This window comes from Fusarium redolens (genome assembly GCF_020744475.1).
Source record: "Fusarium redolens strain MPI-CAGE-AT-0023 chromosome Unknown BKA55scaffold_11, whole genome shotgun sequence".
Taxonomy (NCBI): domain Eukaryota; kingdom Fungi; phylum Ascomycota; class Sordariomycetes; order Hypocreales; family Nectriaceae; genus Fusarium; species Fusarium redolens.
Genome location: NW_025763674.1, coordinates 657,758 through 676,736, shown reverse-complemented (window position 1 = coordinate 676,736; position 18,979 = coordinate 657,758). Strand labels below are relative to the sequence as shown.

General features: G+C 49.8%; 9 protein-coding genes across 9 annotated transcripts; 7 read left to right on the top strand and 2 right to left on the bottom strand.

The window, feature by feature from the left end:
- Positions 1-30: 30 nt before the first annotated feature.
- Positions 31-2,076, top strand: BKA55DRAFT_618257 (translation initiation factor 3 complex subunit L). Its single transcript, XM_046196732.1, has 3 exons — positions 31-460; positions 517-1,554; positions 1,607-2,076. The coding sequence occupies exons 1-3, from the start codon at positions 152-154 to the stop codon at positions 1,688-1,690; spliced, it is 1,431 nt and encodes a 476-aa protein (XP_046047464.1). The 5' UTR covers positions 31-151; the 3' UTR covers positions 1,691-2,076.
- On the bottom strand, positions 1,679-2,216 carry BKA55DRAFT_79864 (uncharacterized protein). The gene has a single exon (XM_046201630.1). It carries the CDS (start codon positions 2,016-2,018, stop codon positions 1,731-1,733), a length of 288 nt encoding a protein of 95 aa, XP_046047463.1. The 5' UTR covers positions 2,019-2,216; the 3' UTR covers positions 1,679-1,730.
- A 3,995-nt stretch (positions 2,217-6,211) lies between these two features.
- On the top strand, positions 6,212-6,664 carry BKA55DRAFT_541151 (uncharacterized protein; the record flags this gene model as incomplete). Its single annotated transcript, XM_046190352.1, has 1 exon — positions 6,212-6,664. One exon carries the CDS (start codon positions 6,212-6,214, stop codon positions 6,662-6,664), a length of 453 nt encoding a protein of 150 aa, XP_046047462.1.
- An 844-nt stretch (positions 6,665-7,508) lies between these two features.
- Positions 7,509-8,651, top strand: BKA55DRAFT_595411 (uncharacterized protein; the record flags this gene model as incomplete). Its single annotated transcript, XM_046195803.1, has 2 exons — positions 7,509-7,916; positions 7,974-8,651. The coding sequence occupies 2 exons, from the start codon at positions 7,509-7,511 to the stop codon at positions 8,649-8,651; spliced, it is 1,086 nt and encodes a 361-aa protein (XP_046047461.1).
- A 294-nt stretch (positions 8,652-8,945) lies between these two features.
- Positions 8,946-9,448, top strand: BKA55DRAFT_541149 (uncharacterized protein; the record flags this gene model as incomplete). Its single annotated transcript, XM_046190351.1, has 2 exons — positions 8,946-9,346; positions 9,421-9,448. 2 exons carry the CDS (start codon positions 8,946-8,948, stop codon positions 9,446-9,448), a joined length of 429 nt encoding a protein of 142 aa, XP_046047460.1.
- Positions 9,449-9,807: 359 nt separating this feature from the next.
- Positions 9,808-12,265, top strand: BKA55DRAFT_573423 (Abscisic acid G-protein coupled receptor-domain-containing protein). Its single transcript, XM_046193205.1, has one exon. The coding sequence runs from the start codon at positions 10,306-10,308 to the stop codon at positions 11,944-11,946; it is 1,641 nt and encodes a 546-aa protein (XP_046047459.1). The 5' UTR covers positions 9,808-10,305; the 3' UTR covers positions 11,947-12,265.
- A 375-nt stretch (positions 12,266-12,640) lies between these two features.
- On the top strand, positions 12,641-13,261 carry BKA55DRAFT_692045 (NUDIX hydrolase domain-like protein; the record flags this gene model as incomplete). The annotated part of the gene is made up of 1 exon (XM_046199717.1): positions 12,641-13,261. The coding sequence occupies one exon, from the start codon at positions 12,641-12,643 to the stop codon at positions 13,259-13,261; it is 621 nt and encodes a 206-aa protein (XP_046047458.1).
- A 1,006-nt stretch (positions 13,262-14,267) lies between these two features.
- On the bottom strand, positions 14,268-16,289 carry BKA55DRAFT_541146 (uncharacterized protein; the record flags this gene model as incomplete). The annotated part of the gene is made up of 7 exons (XM_046190350.1): positions 14,268-15,454; positions 15,509-15,790; positions 15,840-15,911; positions 15,970-15,975; positions 16,031-16,081; positions 16,172-16,225; positions 16,286-16,289. The coding sequence occupies 7 exons, from the start codon at positions 16,287-16,289 to the stop codon at positions 14,268-14,270; spliced, it is 1,656 nt and encodes a 551-aa protein (XP_046047457.1).
- A 1,003-nt stretch (positions 16,290-17,292) lies between these two features.
- BKA55DRAFT_79607 (uncharacterized protein) lies at positions 17,293-18,485 on the top strand. The gene is made up of 4 exons (XM_046201629.1): positions 17,293-17,516; positions 17,566-17,679; positions 17,730-17,846; positions 17,898-18,485. The coding sequence occupies exons 1-4, from the start codon at positions 17,390-17,392 to the stop codon at positions 18,167-18,169; spliced, it is 630 nt and encodes a 209-aa protein (XP_046047456.1). The 5' UTR covers positions 17,293-17,389; the 3' UTR covers positions 18,170-18,485.
- The last annotated feature ends 494 nt before the right edge of the window (positions 18,486-18,979 follow it).

Below are 18,979 nucleotides of genomic sequence, written 5' to 3'. Positions count from 1 at the left end.
CTGAATGACTAAGCATCGACCCCGCGTGTGCCCGCCAAACGGAAGCCCTAGTTCACCAAAAAAATCGCATCGTTGATAAAATTTCCCCCCTCACCGCGACGACGAGACGAGACGAGCGAGACCGACGCGCGACTCGACTCTACAAGACACGATGGCTACTTACCAAAACGGCGTGGCTCCGGCCCGCGCCATCGATGACGACAGTGATGTCGAGGAGGAGGCTCTGGTGGCCGAGTACAAAGAGCATGTTCAGTATGAGGATGGTGATGATCTCAGCCGCACCACTTCTCTGAACCTCACCGCGCAGACCGACGATATCCAGGCTCGACTTGTCCAGGCCGCTCAGCCCCTCGATTTCCAGGCGCCTCTTGAGGCCAAGTTCCAGAGCTACGATGCTTACTGCAGCTTGTTTCACTTTATCTTGAACTCCGAGGGCCCCGTCGATCTCGAGCCCCCTTCGGTTGGTCTCACCAAGTTAGATATTGAGTTGGATAGGGCTAATAAATATTTCTGCAGTACTACTGGGCTTGGGATGTTATCGATGAGTTCATTTACCAGTTCAACTCGTTCTCCTCGTACCGTATGCGAATTGCCCGCCAAACAACCAACGAGGAGGAGCGCCAATCTCTCCGCGAGAACCCCAACACCTGGGGCTGCTACAGTGTGCTCAACGTCCTGTACTCCCTTATCCAGCGATCCCAGATCACCGAGCAGCTCGCCGCCATGAAGCGTAACGAGGATCCTTTGGCCGTTGCCGGTGAATATGGCTCCAAGAACCTTTACAAGATGTTGGGTTACTTCTCCATTATTGGTCTCCTCCGAGTCCACTGTCTCCTCGGGGATTTCAGCCTGGCTCTCAAGACCCTTGATGACATCGAGCTCAACAAGAAGGCCATGTTCGCCCGAGTCATGGCTGCTCACTTCACCACCTACTACTACGTGGGTTTCTCCTACATGATGCAGCACCGCTACGCCGATGCTATCCGCATGTTCAGCCACATCCTCATCTACGTCTCGAGGACCAAGAACTTCCAGAAGAGCGCCCAGTACGACTCTATCACTAAGAAGAACGAGCAGATGTACGCTCTTATTGCCATCTGCGTCGCTTTCCAGCCCACCCGTCTGGACGACACCATCCACAGCGCCCTCCGTGAGAAGTACGGCGATCAGCTTCTCAAGCTCCAGCGCGGTGGCCCCGAGTCCCTCCCCATCTTCGAGGAGCTCTTCCGCGCAGCGTGCCCCAAGTTCATCTCCCCCGTTCCTCCGGACTTTGAGAACCCCGAGGCCAACATCGACCCCGTCGAGCACCACCTCGCCGTCTTCATGGACGAGGTCAAGACCAACATGTGGAGCCCTACCATCAAGTCTTACCTCCGCCTCTACACCACCATGGATCTTAACAAGCTCGCTGGTTTTCTCGAGGTGAAGCCCGAGGAGCTTCGATCATGGCTCCTGGTTACCAAGCAGCGAACTAAGCAATTGCGATGGCAGGACCAGGGTCTGCTTGAGGGTGAGCTCGTCAACGTCAGCGACCTTGACTATGCTCTCCAAGGCGTAAGTTTCATAACCCAATTCATTATCTTAACAGAAACTAACAATTCTCCAGGACCTCATTCACATCTCTGAGGCTAAGGTGGGACGAAAGCTTGTGGACTGGTATCTCCGAAACCTGTCCCGCACCTATAACTGAGGTGCTACAGAGAGAACTGACTAGTCATTTTTCTCACATTTCATGGGGTCTTCGATTCAAGCCCGGAACAAGCGCACAGAGCGCTGCGGCTGAATCCTCCAAACGACCCAGGGTCAGGAGAATACCTGGGGTTATGCAGGCCGACTTGATAGGATGCATGGCATGGCAAAGGCGTCTCGGAGTTGGTGATGCTCGTGCAAGAGCTTGAGAATTTCTCGAGTTTGGCTGTATGTGCGGCAGAGATATGGCACTTCCTCCTAGAGGTACGAGAGCCTGTGAAAAGGCTATGAAGAATAAAAGGAATCAAAAGTCGTTTAATCAATATCATGATCCTAAAAGTCTATATATATCACCATTATGAACTACGCAGATTCTGAAAACCGGTTGTTGTACAGGCTGCGCAGTTACAGTCTGCATCGAGTTCCCCGTAGAACCGAGAATGATTTTGACACGAGTCGTTTGTCATTATGTAACCATGACAATAGGATCATGTCTTGGTTTATATGTCAGAATCTGGTTCCAAAATGTACTGACTGTAACCCTAAGAGTGCGGATATCATATGATGGTCCATGACGGAATTAAATGACTCGTTACAAAACCTGAAAATGTCACAAATCCACAAACCTTGGATCGGACACTGAAGATGTTGCACATATTCACATAATAACCTCTTTATTATCTTGGGGCTTGAGCTATGGTTACTTGAGTTGAACATAATATTGGCGATGGCTTTGTGTACCTTGCTGGAGCCACTCAGATCACTCTGTAATTACACTGCGTAAGCTTTAATGTTGAACCGAGTTCGTGCCACGTCGAATGATATCTCAAAACAGTCCCCATGTTGCCCATAGTCATGGTCAACAAATAGCTAATAGATATCCCATTATTTTGGGCTGAACTGCTTCGCTGCAAGTAAAGTGAAGCTCATTGATGGACAAAAGCCATATGAGGAGACTTCGTTTCGGCGCTGCAGGGTTCGGCCATCAGCTAGTATCGGACAGAAGGAGGCTCATCATCATTCATCGATGAGGACCGTTGAATAGGTGGCATGATCGATTAGCGCGGTATGAGCCAGAAAAAAGGGAATCAATGTGGCGTTGCGATAATGAAAGTCCTCTAAGTAATATATGACACTGCTTTGTCGCAGGACGCAAGTTGTCGTGGGCATCAATTCCCAGTTCCTTGCCCTCTAAGAAGGACAGTCTTCGAGGTCTGGTTTCTTAGCGATTGCAGGCTTGATGAGCTAGTATCCGACTTTCAGTTTTCATGAATGCTTAGCTACAAGTTCGGAATCTGCCACACTCTGGGAAGCCAAAACATGTCAGCCAAGTTTTCGATTGTATATCCTAAGAAAGACTTTGTAGGAGAGGACTTCCTTAGTTTAAGGCACAAGAGGAAATGTTGTGGGCAACTTTGCCCTGCCCCCAGCACTATTGATAATACTCCCAGGTCTGCTTGACGATGCCTATAATCCTTTGGTGAGTACATGTATGCTCCTCGGGCACATGAAGCCTTGAGAGGTTCAAGATGTATCTCGACATTTGTGTTCCCGAGTCTGTGCCACTCAGTGTATTGGCTCGTGATTCCCAGAGCCTAGGTTAGCACAGTTGGCAAAAGCAATGAGACATTGTGTTATCGTGGCTGATGAAGATAGCTTCACCGCCGTATTTAACGACATATACGTGGTCGAGTCAGACCACGATGGTGCACAGGAGAACTCCCGAAATTCCGGTTCTTCGGTAGCCCTAGAGTGGAGGTACCGGTATCCATAGTCCGTACCTTAAGGTAGTCTTCCCCTGCTCTGTCGGATAATGACAGGGCTGATGAATATTTTGACTTTGACAGCTGAAAGGACAGGGAATACTCATGTGGTCTCGATAAGGAAATCGACTGGTTGATACGCTATGCCTGGTAGTGGCTCAATAATTAATCTGGTGCAACGAAACGATGCGGTGAAGAGTTGCACGAAAGAAAGAGGAGTGACGAGCTGAGTGTTTCTCGCTTGAGGTTCCCTGCATAACTGTCTGTTGTCCGCCTAGTGAGGAATTCTTGGTATTGATCCATAGTAAAAACCGTTTGGTTAGTGCCGTTGAAGCTGATTCGTCTCGTCGTATGGGAGGGATTCATCTGCAGAGGCTCTGTTCTGAGTCGGCTCGGCCCCACCATTAGCGTGCTTCTCCACTGAAGCCCGAGCGTGAGATGACTCCGCCCGGGGGGGCGGGATCAAAGGAGGGCTTCTTGTACCGAATCGTGCCCAAAGAACCGGTTCCGACGCCGCCATGGTACATATCATTGCACAAATACAGTTTGCTACGTGATACGCCTGGGCTCTTGGCGGTCACCGGTGGGAGTCACACTCGGGACATTGTTGCCGGGGCCAAGACATTGACACCTTATCTGAAATTTGTGCTGCCTTCCATTTTGTATCTTGAGCTTCACTTCACAAGAAGATCATTGTGTGTTGTTGGCTGCCCAAACAAACAAGGTGGCATTAGTGAGGGGAAGGCGGCCGAACTAAGCGCCCCTTATTAAGTGGATATCTATTCGCCGGTAAGCTGTCCTACTTGTTGGAGTGGCATCAAAAAGAGTTGAAAGAGTTTCCATGTGATCAAAAACTCTCAGGGATCATAATAGCGTTGTGTTGTGTTGTGCTGCTTGCTTACCTGGGGCCAGTATCAGTGTGAGTGGGCTTGTGGCCGGTCTAGATGCTCGCGTGTCGTTCATTTCCTCTTCTTCTCTGGATAAATTCAAGAGGCCTCTTGCCTCTCTGTTATCTCTGTGTCTGTGTTGCAAAAATGATAGAGACCCTGCTCGTGGTTCATCCTGGTCAACCAATGGTTCAGCCCAGCCAACACATGCTTTCTCGCATGCAAATCGAGCTGTGTCTTGGCCTGCAGTTCCATTGTCACACACACAGTAATTCATCCAATCCCTGAAGAGCGGCACTGCAACGGCTTACTTTGGCGTATTTACGTCAGCTGTACGTTTTGCACTTTCGCTATCATCAACCTTGTTTTCACCTCAAGTCTCTTTTTATTAGCTGTTGGTGATCTCTGCAGATTCACGCCATTTTAACCCTTGAACGGGTTTTCCAACGCACGTTCTCACGCACGCACAGCTTCTGTAATATATCACAAATTCAAATCTCGGCTGATAATAATACATCGCTACTGTTGACGTTGTTGCTGCCCAGTTTAATTTCAACCCTCCCAGACCCTTTCGGGCCTACACCCAGCCAGTCCTGACGTGGACCAAGGGCCGATCCGTTCGGCACCGTCCCTCAATCATCCATCCCATCCTCTTTGGTCTCCCTCCTCACGTTGTCTCCCTCGTTTAATGTGACCAAGCCCATATTATCCAGCTACCGACCTCCTCGCTACCGTATCATGACATCTCTCTCTGCCTAAGGAAACAATAGTGAAACTAGACCTCCCACTCTCCCACCCACCCGTCTTTGGTCTTTGTCCCTTCCATCCTAAACCTAAAAACCAAGATCTGAAAACGTGGTCTCGCTGCTCCCTGGCAATAACCTTAAAATCTTATTGTTTTGGGCTGAATCTCGGCTGACCTATGCCTTGATTGTGGCTTCATCTCTTCCACCTACAAACTGACTGCAAACAAAACGCAAACGCCCACACCGTCTTCTGACTTTACTCACTCGACCCTCTTACAAAGATTAAGAGTCGACTTACTCACCGTAATAGTCGATATTACACTGTGCTTTTATTTATTCGCTATCCTGCCTTCCACCGTAATCTGCGGCCACTATCAGCTCCGCTCCCTCAGAAAGGCCCAGGCTACAACACCACAGCCACCTCCGACTATCATCTCCGTTATTACGACGACTTGCATTTCTTCTCTACTCACAGCCACTCAGGTTCGGTCTATTGATGAATCAATTGTAGAGGTCCTTCTCCACCTTTTCTACCACTATCTCCGCCAGATCTGATCGACCTCGGCGTTGCATCCTAGCTCAAGCTCCGCGTCTCAACTTGCGCCCGCATCTATATCTCAACTTGAGCTCCCATCTTCCTTTCTTGACTTCGAAACCGCGTCATTCAACGTCACAAACTTGACTCCTCAGCCGCGCCCACCCCTTCCTCCTTGTGATTTGGTGTTTCCCTAAATCAATAGCCAAGCCAAGCTTACCCATCAACTGGTTAGCCTCCCCCGTCTTGGCGGCAGTTGTATCTTGGCAATACGCATACATACCCTTGGGAAGGAACTACCAAGACACTTGATTGAAGCTCAGCTCCGTGCAAGCTCAAGCTTTCTTTCCTTTCTCATCAACCAGAAAGCACTTACAGAACCTCTCCTTTGACCTTGGCTTTCCATCATCATACATCCATTTTATCCCCATCAAGCTTCACTGTCAGTAAGCTTGATTATTGTTCAGCCTTGCACACATTCGTTCTCAGATATACACGATCACTATTGAACGTATCGACTCGGCACGATCCTCAAGCTGAACTCGGTTTGCCACCAGATCGCGTCTTCTGTGACGCAGTATCGTAGGCAACATGGCTACAGCCGCAACGATTCACCCAAACCCACCCAAGCGCTCCGACTCGGATGTCTCTCCCAGAACGGTGAACCCTCCCAGAAACTCAGCTTCAGAAGACGCAAAGGCCGATTACTTCCCAGACTCCAACACAGTCGATGGTTCCAATACTAGTGTCCGGGCCAGCGACGGCGACGATTCATCTGCTCGGAAGTCGAGCATTTCCTTCGCACCAGATCCTCGAGAGGGCCGTAGCTCAAGCCGTGAAAGCAACCAAAATTCGGCACCAGGCCAGGACTCGATGATTCAAAGGAAATCATCCACCGGCTCTGTGTCTTTTCGTCGAATGACAAATCCTCAACTTCCCCAAGGAAATCCACAACAGATGAACAATCATCGCATCCGAGCGAGTTCGCCCGACCACCTAAGGTATGCAGAATCTTTCTTCATCTTTCCCCCTCCCATTGCATGAGTGTTTGCTGTGATCGAATACCAATATCTTCAACCCGATACTGGATTGCACTTGCCACCATATGTCGGCCTGAACGGTACGGCAATGTTTAACTGCCAAATATCCCCATGTGCATCGTTGTGGTGCAAACTGGTTTTTTCTTTTTCTTTCTTTTTTCTTGAAGCTGAATCGTTATTTCACCAACGGATTTCATTCTGCGTACTGCGTACTACGTACCAATATCGACCAAACTGGTTTCAAATTGGTCCGGCTGGAAACCTACCTTATGTGACGCCATGCCAAGCAACATGTCGCGTGGACTGTGTGTTACCTTCGAAATCAATAATTCGGTTCACATGGGTCGGCCATTCCATCCAGGTGGGATACGAGCATTGCGGTAGCTGCATCGACTGTTGGAACATCCACTCGTGATCAAACTTGCAAGTCCAAGACAACTCACTACAGACACGTATTGATGGAACCTGCCCGGGCTTTGGGTGGAACTGGGTTGCTTGGCTGGACCATTCCTCACAATAACCTTTCGACTCCACCGCTGACCTCCCACTATCAATTATGGTTACCCCGCCGTTTGCGACAAAGCTTCCAGTAGACGTGGGGAAATGGTCTTCGCCTCTGACTACCACCTGCTTGGTCTGGATCGTCAGGCCATCATCCTTCATCACAGCCACTGACAAGTCGTCAGCCCCCAAATTCCCGCAGAACTCTCAACTCCTGCCGTCGACGCAATCGTCATTGACATTTTTTAACCTCCATCTCTCATTACCGCTTCCCCGCTCATCCTACAATTACCTCTAAAAACCATCGTTATTGTTCTCAGTCTCTGTTTTGTGGCATTTTCACGACAATGGCGACGCTAACTGAGACCCCGCCCGATAGGTTCCAGAAACATGTCGCATTTGACAATGTTCCAACCGGCGAACCGACGAAGAATAATGCTATCTCATTTACGCTCAATGTTCGACACAAGGGCTACCAGGCTAGGCGCAGATCGCGGTGTTTTATGGTTGGGGTTGACGAGCATACCTACTCCGATTATGCGTTGCAGTGGCTGCTCGACGAACTGGTCGATGACGGTGACGAAGTTGTTTGCGTGCGAGTAGTCGAAAAAGAACTGCGGCTCACGGACAAGCAGTACAGGGACGATGCGCAATCGGTTATGAAGGGGATTGTTGCTCGGAATGGCAATAACAGAGCCATCAACATTGTCCTTGAATATGCCGTGGGCAAGTTACACACGACTTTTCAAGTCCTAGTACGTGAACAGAGGAGATACCTCCGTTGCCAAGTTTCAGTGCTGACAAAATCCCAGATCCAGATGTACCAGCCTGCAATGCTCATTGTGGGGACTAGAGGACGCACCCTCGGTGGTCTTCAAGGCCTGGTCAACACCCGCAACTCGTTTTCCAAATACTGTCTCCAATATTCACCTGTCCCTGTGGTAGTGGTTCGACCTACCGAAAAGCGCATCAAAAAGAAGGCCAAACGTGCCAACGACTCTGCCCGACAGACCTATGTGAGCATGTTGGCCGCAAATGCCGGAAAGCATGAGGCCGATAGTGAGGCAAGTAGCATTTATGAGCTCGAGGTCCAAAACTCGCCCGACGAAGAAGCGCATCAGGTCGCACGCGCTTTAGGACTACCTGCGTCTTTCGATCCTACGATTAAGCCTCTCAACCATAGCCAGATACCGAATCGCAGATCCACCGACCCTACTGCTGCTACTGGCCCTGTTAATGAAGCCGCGGAGAACCAGCGAGTCGTTAAAGATGATGTCAGTGTCGCCGCTGAGAGCGATGACGACGACGACGACGACGACGACGACTCTGGAGAGTTCGAGGTCATGAGCGGGCAACAAGCCCTGGATAAGCAGAAGATGGATCAGCTTCATAAGATGGAGGTTGGTGAAGCAGCAGCATTCAAGATGAAGGTGGATGAGGAACTTGATGAAGAAGATGATACCCCCTCAGCCCCGAAAGGAACATCATAGAAGATGAAGGGCAAGCAGAAACTAGGAACAGACCATAACAAGCATAAGAATAGCATGGGAGATGAAACCGTCGAAAGCACCGACAGATCCTCCCAGGAGAATAACCAGCCTCTTCAAGTTACTCAGTCAGAGTTAGCAGCAAAAAGATGTCTCTCATCTCTGGAAGAAGAGTGCGACACAAGCGAGCTCCAACATATGGATGATTTACAAAAGCGTATGCTCAACTTCGATACAGGGTTTCACTCATCGCGTGGAGCTTGGTAGGAAATAGCGCCCCAAAAGCATGAAGCATCGATGCATTCTCGGGTCGAAAACAAGCAGCTCAAAGTTCCCAGCAATCCAAAAAGCGAGGACAAAGAAGAAACTTCCAGTCCACCCGTTGAAGGGCCGGATGTTGCTCCAAAGACTACACAGACTCCTTCAGTCCCGATATCCACGTCGTCCACAGGAGACCAAGCACCGAGTACTCAGGACGAAGGCTCATCTATTGAGTTGGAGGGTCTTGAAGCTCCACCGAACACACGATATCCTTCGACAGACTTGCAAAAGGGAGACAGTGACGAAAAGGTTCAAGATAATGACCAATCTGGAAGTGGCAATGGTGATGGCGATGGCAATAGCAACAATAATGAAGAGAATGATAGCGAACCACACAACGTGGCAGAAGCGAGGACCCGTCCCAGCAGTTGGCCATTGTGGGCAAGTTGCTTCAAAAGTTGCTGCACCGGATTTATTACATGTTTGTGCGACCCTCTATGTTCTATGTTAGGCTCAAGGTCTGGCTGAAAGGGAATTAGTGGGATAAGATCACGCATTGATGATTATCCAATTGGCTCTTTTAGAAATTAATAGCGCTTCGAAATGATGTTCCACAGCGATAGATGTTACAATTCTTAGCTATTTGATACGTACCACGGTTGAAACTTATATGAAGTTTGGGGTTATAACTAATGGCCGTGCGCCGAGGTCGGTGATTCAAATCTATCATACACGTGCGTGCGTCTAATGTAATGCAAGTCTGTTGCATGTATGTCATGATGCCGCACGTAGCATGCAAGGACCCTTAATCAGGCAGAAGATGTGTAACCTGAGGCATCAACACGTCACTCATGTGCGACCAAGTTGCAGGGAAACGAGCGCGACGACGTAAGCCACCATTTCTCAGTTCTAGACCCAGGGGCTAATTCCAAGCATCGAGTCAAACAATTCTCGACTTGAAAACTCAAATACTGTACAACAAACAAAGTTAAAGGCGACTGCACTTATTGATTGATCAAATTGCCAAGGAAAAAGCGAAAAAAGGACCCTTAAAGTGACGTCGCTTGACATCTCTTCTTTGATACGAGTTGTCGCAACGGCGCTACGCTACACTACGAGGGGCTCAAGCTCAAGGGATAACTTGAGTTACTGGCAACGTTTCAGTCCATTTCAGTTAGATACTGACCATCCCCTCCTCTGATGATACGAACTCAAGGGAGGATTTGCTGCGCCGCCGCCAGACCCCGATTAAAATAACTTACTCTGACATTCCTATGCCCACGAGCATACGAGTACACAAAGAACGATATACTCCCCTGGCCCCGCGCCAACATCGATGATCATCACCACGACTCACTCTACTTCGATAACGATATAAATTTCAATTTCACAAAGAATGTGGCCCTTTACTCGCTGCGGCGAAGATGCCTGCGAAATTCAACCCCGCCCTGTCACACTCGCCTCGTCCATCGCCGCCCTTCCATTCCTCTTCATCTGCATCTCGACATCGATCCTCGTCGTTCGACATGTCTTTCCCCGGCTGAGCAGTGATGCCGATTCTCGCGACGGTGAAGATCACGTTCTACCTGCACATGCACCAGCGTGTCTGCGACAAGTTCACGCAGAACATGGTGCCAAGAGCTGGAGACGGCGCGGCGCAGCCTGGACGTTTGGTCTTACTGTGGGATTGGCTGCTACACTGGGCGCGCTGATCATGGACGAAATCATCGAGGTTGTCAACGCCGACTCGAGAAATTTGGCTTTGAGAATAACGGTGCCGAGCTTGCTGTTTTTGCTGGTCGTGTTAGTACCTTGGCTCGAGTGTCGATCGGTTGTTTCGAGTGCTGGATGGAGTTTTCAGAGGACTGCCAAGGGAAAACTCCCTCGAGTCGCTTGGGGATTACAAACTGCTCTGTTTATGGGATGGTTGTTTGCTTTCTGGTCCGTTGGCCAGGCTGTTCCCGAGGGCGCGATGCGCAGGACAAGCAATGGAAGTGGAAGCCTATCCGAGATGTTGACGCGCGGATGCCTGGAACGTATTGGTGTTGTCGGTATCTCACTGATGGCTTTACTGTCTGGCTTCGCTGCTGTTTCTTCACCATGGCAGGCATTTATGGATCTTACAACCCGTCGAAAACGACCTGTTACCGATGCTGATGTTGCCAGAAAACAAGCTGGTCTGGATACCGCCAACGAGATGCTTCTCACCAAGCGTCATCGTTTGCAATACCTCGAGCGCAAGACATCTGGTGCTCAGAATGGAGCTTCTGCCAAGGGTAGTGGCCTTGTTGGCAAAGTCATGGGTTCTCTACGTGGTCCGACTGGCGATGAGGCAGAGATGCGATCCCTGCGCCTAGAAATTGCTGGCCTGGAGACTATGGAAGCCAACCTGGCTTCAGGAGTTTCCCTACTCAAGAGCCACCGGGCTGCCACAGTTCGCGCCTCAACATCCATTGGACGTCTCCTTCTCATTCCCTCGCAACTATTCAGTTTGTACTGTCTGTACCGCATTGGCGCAACTACAATAACGACTATTCGCCGAGCATATTCACCTACATCAAGTTTCGCCAACACGGATCCCATCAACCGCTTTCTTAGTATTCTTGCGCGACATTGGGATCCTAAGTTGGATCAACTAGCATGGGCACGACTTATCAGCTTTGCTCTTAGCGGCGTCATTCTCCTCGCCAGCGCCAACAGTGTGGTCCAGACGTTCCATCTGTTTGCTAAATGGACTCCAGGCCTGCTCCGCCAAGCACAAGCGAATCTGGCGCTGGTTGTTGGACAGATTGCTGCGACTTATGTCATCTCAGCTTCACTTCTCCTCCGCAGTCAATTGCCGTCTGCCTTGGGCTCAGCGGTCGGAAGCGTGTTGCGAGGTGCCTTGAGTCCTGCATTTGTGGATGGTTGGTTCGAAGGTTGGTTCCTCGTAGGCAGCCTCATAACAGCCATTGGTATCTGGATAGGCAGAAAACTCGGAGGTGATGACGAGTGGGATGAATACGGAATGGAAGAGATGGGCGCCAAAATGTCGTAGGTGCCTGAGTAAGGTAGTGGTGGTTCGTTTCTATGCTTTTTGAGGTTCGGGTTAGCACGCAAGCATTTTTTTTTTTTAATAAGCGGGTGGATGTACTGTACGATTGACTGACTGATACATGTCTGGGTTGGCGTTTGGACGACAAGGCTCTTGAGAGATGAGAGGCGTTGATACATAGAGTACAATTTGGGTATATCACAAGGAATAGGACTATACCTATTGAGAAAGGATACAGGTAGAAGGGCTGTTCAGGCTCTGCAATACATTACAATGTTACCAAGGAATACGATAGACGCATGTAAATCTTGACCGAGAATGTGATTTATGCAGTGATATGCAGTAGCCTTGGTAGTTGGATGCCGGGTTGTCTCACAAGTGTCAGCTGTAAGACGAGGTTGACTCACACATTTAACACTACAGACTCAAATCCAGACAACTCACTTTGGTAAATACAAAGCCCCCAAGAGTCAATTTACTCTGCATTCTTTCTAGGGAGAGCCTTTGCTTCACTATCACATGCTCTATTCATCCTTGGTGCCCAGTGCTTAACAATTCTATGCGCGGTAATTCTTTCCTAACCAATCATCTTCAACTCGCAGCCTAAACCAGGTATCGATTATCAAACATATAAACTCTTCAAGACTATAAATACTACAACTAGGAAAAAAATCAACACATATCACCAACCCTCATAATGCCAGCCTCACCTTCTCCTCCGCTATCCTACACACAACCCGACTCCCTCGAGGCCTTCGCCTCTACACCAGATGTCTTCCGACCTGCCCACCCACCAATTCAGCACCTCATCGCTGGTGCCCTAGTCACCAATCCCCAAGGCCAAATCCTTCTTCTCCGCCGCGCAGCTCACGACTCCTGGCCTCTACTATGGGAAGTCCCCGGTGGTTGTGTCGATGACTCAGACGCTGGTCTTGTTGCTGCAGCAGTGCGTGAACTCTGGGAAGAAGCTGGACTACGCGCAAAGGCTGTAAAAGCCGTGGTAGGAATTGCACCTAGCACAGAGCCGATGCCTGATGACCCTCTAGAGAAGGACTTGGAGGTTCTGTATGATATGCTTGTGTTTCGTGCAGATGATGGAGTTTGGGGAAAGTTAACGGTCTGGGTCGAGGTGGAGAGCTGTGACGAGGTCAAGATCGATGAGAATGAACATGTCGAGTTTGCGTGGGTGACAGAGGAAGAAGCACTGCAGAACAAGTTCAAGGATGGTAAGAAGTTGGAGTTTGTGAGTGAGGGCGTGAAGAGGAACGTCCTCGAAGGGTTCAGACTTTGGAAGGAGGAAGATGAGGCAAATAAATAAGCCAGGTTACCTCCAACAGGGGATCATGAGCGGTAATGAAAGGGATCAGCATGAGAGGAGATTTCATGTGCTCATTACTCGTCTATAGTCACACACACAGTCCTCACCCCTTCTAAAAGCATCATAAATAAACACCAAGACCTCATTGAGAAACCAGCAAAGACACACAAAGACACCACACCATACCACATCAATGGGAGATAAATAAATAACAGGACATTTCATTGATCCCATGAACCGCCTAGCATACAGATCCGAGTTCATATCGTAAGAGTCGACGTCTCATCATCTTTGCCGAGTCTAGAGAAAACGAACTGCCTATAGTAGCCTTGCCTCAGTGTTCGTTAAGCCAAAGCAAGCAAACTTTTTGAGTCCCTCTCCTGCTTTTCACCCTCTCCCTCATATTCATCAATCAAGGAAGTCAGCACGCGGCCTAGACGTTTTGGGGGGAAATCAAAAAAGTGTAATAAAAAAAAGGAAAACATAAAGAGATAAAAAAAGAGCTGTGATCATTCAAATGCATGCCACGTTTCAGTCCATTCATCCATCCGTTCATCCATCCATCCATTCGCCGCCATTCTTTTGCTTTTGTCTCGAAACGCCAAAGGTCAAATGCTCAAAAATGCCCTCTTCAACCCCCTGAACGAGTGAAGTAGGTGTCGAGGTTGATCATGAGTGAGTCCAACGTGTGGCGGTCAGACGAGGAAAACAGGATGCCGTGGTCGATTAGAACCGGCGGAGAGATTTCAATTCCATGCCCTGAGCAACCTGTAATACGAGATTGTCGAGGATAACGAGAAGAGCAGACAGCAAGTTTCAAACCAGCCTTGTTTAGAGCTGACTTGAAACCATCGCTTGCAATCGAGTGTAAGATGGGTGTCATTTACGAGAAAATAGCAAAGTCCAAGATGATCACTACTCTTATCTACGAGCTAGGTGACTCGCATCTTGTAACAGGCATTCTCAGTCGTCAAACCATAGAGAAACGAGGCGATTGGTACACATTCTAGGGTGCCATCGCACGTCCCTGGCGACCTTTCTTGTTGGGCACCGTGGTCCAACCGTCGTCGTCAGCTGTGGGTGTAGCAGGCTCGGCATCAGTGGAGGCGGGTTGTTGAGCAGCTGATCCGTTGGAGCGGAGAGGTCCAGCCCGTGCCTCTCGAATACCGCCACGGCCACCACGGCCGCCTCGGGGTCCAGCTCCTCCACGGGGTCCTCGCTGATCGTTTGAGGCAGAGCGCCAGCTGGAAGCTTCAGATGCTCTTGACTTGGGAGCACCCTCTCGGGGCTCGCGGCTTCGGATAGGAACCTTCTGCTCGCCATTGGCACCCTCGGCACCTTCAGCCTTGGGTTCTGTTGCCTCTTGGGTTGTCTCAGGTGTCTCCTTAGCCTCGGCAGCTTGAGCAGCTTCAGCGGCTTCCTTGGCCTCAGCGGCCTCAGCAGCCTCCGCCTCAGCCTTGGCAGCAGCCTCCTTCGCCAATTTTCGTTCCTCCTTGGCCTTCTCATCGGCCTCCTTCTTCTCCTGGATAGCCTGCAGGCGCTTGACCTCAATCTCCTTCTCCCTTGCTGCGGTATCGATAGGACGAGCGGCGCCGAAGGGGCTGGCCTTAGCATCAGAGCCCTGGGATGTTGATGAAGCATCGGGGGCCTCGGAGACAGTTCGCTTCTGGAGGTTCAAGCGAGGACGACCACCTTGGGCAGGTGCAGCGTTAGAAAGAGCGGGAGATGGGGGTGCGCTACCGTCGGGAGAGGCAGCCTTGGCGGCATCGGGGCGCATTCTCTCGCGCCACTGCATGTCCTTCTCAGCAGCAGTGGCAGTTCGCTCCGGTCGCTCAGGGCGTTCAGGACGAGGACGAGAACCACCCTCGCGAGCCTCACCCCAGGCAGGAGAGTCCCGGCGGTTGCCTCGGTAAGACTCACTACGGTCACCAAGCACATCGGGAGAAGCACGGGGGCGGCTTCCGTCTCGGGATCCGGAACCCTCTTGAGGAGAGAGAGGAGCCAGGGGTCCATGTCTCTCCCAAGTGAACTCACGTTGGGGACGAGACTCGAAAGCAGGATCACGAGGTCGTCGCTCACGGTCACCGAAATCACGAGCACCACCCCTTGAAGGGGCATCAGGCAGAGGTCCCTTACGGTCCCAGTTACCCATCTCACGGATAGAGTCACCTCGGCCAGGATCGCCGCCACGAGCTGTAGTAGATTGTTAGATAAAATTTGAGGTCTAAGGGACAGATGCAAACTTACGAGGATCGGCGACCTTGATCTTGATCATTCGCCCGTTGAAATTTTCGCCATCGAAGGTAAGAGCCTTCTTGAGGCCGTCGAGAGTCTCAAATTCGACATAACCGAAACCCTTAGGGCGTTGCAGCTCACGATCCTCGATAAGGCGGACGTTGACAACGCCGCAGTCAGCGAGATATTCTCCCACAGCGTCGTTGGTAACATCGTAGGAAAGATTGCCCAAGTGAGCGGTATAGGGAGGCTTGTCGGGGAGGGTTTGAGGGGCAGCTTCGCGAACGGAGAAACCTGCGCCAGTTAGCTTGGAAGATCAGGTTACCGCGACATCAAAACATACCCCGGTCCTGCCAGCTGGAAGCAGCGTTGTTGTTATACCGAGGGCGGTCGGAAGGGGGCAGAGCCTGAGTGCCTGAAAATGGTCAGTCCACCGTGGGTCGAAAGTATCGTACGAAAGCAATAGGACATACCAGTGACTAAGAATGAGTTAGCGATGGAACACAGATATAGATTTGAAGTGAAGGTGCTTACCGTAAGAGGTTTCCTCTACCTCATCAGCCCAAGATGAACCTCCACCAAAACCTATAAGTCCAAGTCAGTATGGGGTCAACGAGGGGCATTGCAGCCAAGTCCGCTGTGCGGCGGGGTGCACAGGCGAGGGGCGGGACATACTGTCAGCCAGAAAGTCCCCAAGGGACATCTTCTGCTGTTCCTTCTTCTTAGGAGCTGGCGAGAGGTTAGCAATTGTTTATAAGACATGTCGAACTCTCATAGAGGGGTGCTCACCCATGATTGCGGTTAGGCGAACACGCGCAACGATTCTAGGACCGATGCGCGCACGAATGCAAAGGGCGAAGCCGACCGGGGTTTCAGCTTTCGCTTCAGTGAGGATAACGAGATCGGATCGCTTTGTAGCCGGGAACGGGAGAACCGAATACCGGAATGTCGAGTATTTCTGTCGAGAAACTTGCGTTGCAGAGTGTTGATGTGCCCCGACTAACGTTGCCGTGTCTGGGGTTGACGAGTTGAAATTTGCTCGGCGTATGGGAAAAAATGATGATGGAGGCGCCAGTTGAGGGTTGCCTTAATTTTGCCAGTCCAGGTCTGAAGTGGGCGCTAGCCCTTTTTAGTGCGTGACCCACCAATTAACCCCTCCACTCGATTGATGTCTCGCTTGCATTTCCTCAGAAGCACCAGTAACAGCCCCTAAAAGACCCAGAAACTGTAGTTACAATTCGAGATTCAAGCAATTGGTTTTGTTTAACAACGCTTACCTATGAGATCTCAGCCAGATACATCAAGCCAACGCATTACAAAAGAAACCTAATTCCTTCTCACAAGGTACTTTACGCAACATGTACAATTGGATCCCTTGATAAAGATCCAGAAGGCTCATAATTTCCACACAAGAGTTTCAAGTAATAATGAGAAATAAGCATTCATCAATTGTCATTCAGCCCATCTCTTTGCCAAATTTGACAATTTATTGCATATTATTCTATCACTATTCATTGCAATTATAGCCTTTCACGAGCCAAAGTCCCTCCAAAGTACACCAGCTCACAGACAGTACCTTATGTATGTGCCGATTGAAGCCCACCCAATTGGCCCACGGCCCATGTCATGTCACGGGTTTTCATCCCCAACCTTATGGTGGCTCTCTACGATTGGCCTTTGCCTGCTTAGGAAAACTTGAGATCGAGATACAGCGAGAGCCTCATCAACCTCACTATCGAGTTTGACAAATGGCGGCGGCGAAGCGAGCCATGTAACATTATTACTTTCCCTTCTAATATTGTAATTATATCAGTCCCTGTGGAGTAACCCAGATTGATCCTCTTCTTCTCCTCACCCGCCTTCTCCATATCTATCCTCATACACATCCGCATCATGGCCAACGATAGAAATCAAGATCCTCAAATGGTGTCTTTACGCCAACGGCAGTCATCTCGTGGTTTGTTTTCTCCCGAGGTTGTTGACCTCGTGGTACCTCCATTGAAATTTGGTGGTTACGCCGGTAAGCTGCTTCTATGCGTCCTCGCACAACCCATATTGACATCAAGCAGGGACTGCAGGCGTTTTGGCAGGCGTCGGAGGCTCAATCTTCAAAGAGGCAAATCCCATTATCTGGGGAGCAGTCTCTGGATTTCAATGGTTTACTTTGGGAACGAGCTTTTGGTGTAAGTTTATTCGCTCCAGTTAATGTTGATTAATCGACTGACATTTCAAGTCACCAGGAGTATTATTGTAAAAGCATGGGGCGGTGAAGAAAGACTCAAAAATGGCGACAAGACGATTGCCAGCGCAATAGCTGGCACAGCAGCTGGTTCGGTTGGTGGCCTGATCCGTAAGTCATACCACACTGTCCCGGCTTTCTTCTTACTGACCCTGTGACCAGGAGGACCGAAAAACATTCTTCCCGCGATGCTTGTCTGGACAACAGTGGGAGCTGGTGGTCAGATGATCGCAAACCGAATGGCAGCTCGAAAGCCCAAGGTTCAAGATGAGAACGAATCGTTCTGGACTCGTTGGACTCCGCTCAAGAAGCTTACGGATCAGGAGTATAGGGATATGATGTCAGAAAAGATGCTCAGGATAGATGCTGATATTGCGCTTATTGATGATCGCATCGCTGAATTGAAAAAGCAGGCCGAAGATGAAGAACAGTAAGGCTCGTCAACATAATAATACCCACGTTTTAGTTGATCCAATCATCTCTGACTTCGTCGTGATCCGTTGAATTCCATGGTCTGTTCGCTGGCCTGAAAAGACAATTGGCTATAAGAAAAGCGGCATACAATCTGCTAGCAAGATGCAGAACATCCTAATGATCGGCTTCCTTGACAAGGTATGCGGGTAATTGCTGAGTGAAACCAACGACTAGTCAGCATTAGCTGGATTTCCGCTGTTTCAGAGCCTTGACATGCTAGATATCCAATCATGGTAGAAGCTGAACTGAGCATACACAGAGAGTTTTGCGTGTTTGTATCCTTCACTAATATTGACTCTCTCACCCTGACAACGCATAACCCAACAACTTTCACTGTTCAATGCAACCCCGTAACGAGTATTGTTACTGAGTAACTGCCAGGGAGGGATGATACGACAATGCTATGACACGCCACTGTATTACGAGTTGGATCACCGTCACAGCGGAATGAAGCAAGAATGACGCAGCTCGAAGGAACTGAGTCGAAATTTGTGGTAGACGAAACAAACAACCCCCCTGGGGAGCAACGGAGCGACAGTCTTGTGTGACTTGGCAGCGATAAATGTTGTTTTTTGTACCTGACTGTCGAGGTTCATGCCTGATGGTGCGCACGTTTTGGTGGCGCTAGGGTAACGAAGCCATCATTGCTACAATGGGGTGTATGTTGATAATGTGGCCCGAGTTCGAAGTGCCTGGAGGAACGTTGCAGATAGACTTGAAACTTTGCTGTGAACGAGTATGTTAGTGCTGCAAAATGACTTGTGCGTTTA

What these genes read in the sequence shown, in the direction of transcription:
- BKA55DRAFT_618257 (XM_046196732.1), top strand. Translation starts at nt 152, where the DNA reads ATGGCTACTTACCAAAACGGCGTGGCTCCGGCCCGCGCCATCGATGAC. An exon ending in TCGATCTCGAGCCCCCTTCG is followed by an intron (nt 461 to 516) that starts GTTGGTCTCACC and finishes ATATTTCTGCAG; the next exon opens with TACTACTGGGCTTGGGATGT. An exon ending in TTGACTATGCTCTCCAAGGC is followed by an intron (nt 1,555 to 1,606) that starts GTAAGTTTCATA and finishes ACAATTCTCCAG; the next exon opens with GACCTCATTCACATCTCTGA.
- BKA55DRAFT_79864 (XM_046201630.1), bottom strand. Translation starts at nt 2,018, where the DNA reads ATGATATTGATTAAACGACTTTTGATTCCTTTTATTCTTCATAGCCTT.
- BKA55DRAFT_573423 (XM_046193205.1), top strand. Translation starts at nt 10,306, where the DNA reads ATGTGGCCCTTTACTCGCTGCGGCGAAGATGCCTGCGAAATTCAACCC.
- BKA55DRAFT_79607 (XM_046201629.1), top strand. Translation starts at nt 17,390, where the DNA reads ATGGCCAACGATAGAAATCAAGATCCTCAAATGGTGTCTTTACGCCAA. An exon ending in GAAATTTGGTGGTTACGCCG is followed by an intron (nt 17,517 to 17,565) that starts GTAAGCTGCTTC and finishes GACATCAAGCAG; the next exon opens with GGACTGCAGGCGTTTTGGCA. An exon ending in TTCGGTTGGTGGCCTGATCC is followed by an intron (nt 17,847 to 17,897) that starts GTAAGTCATACC and finishes CCCTGTGACCAG; the next exon opens with GAGGACCGAAAAACATTCTT.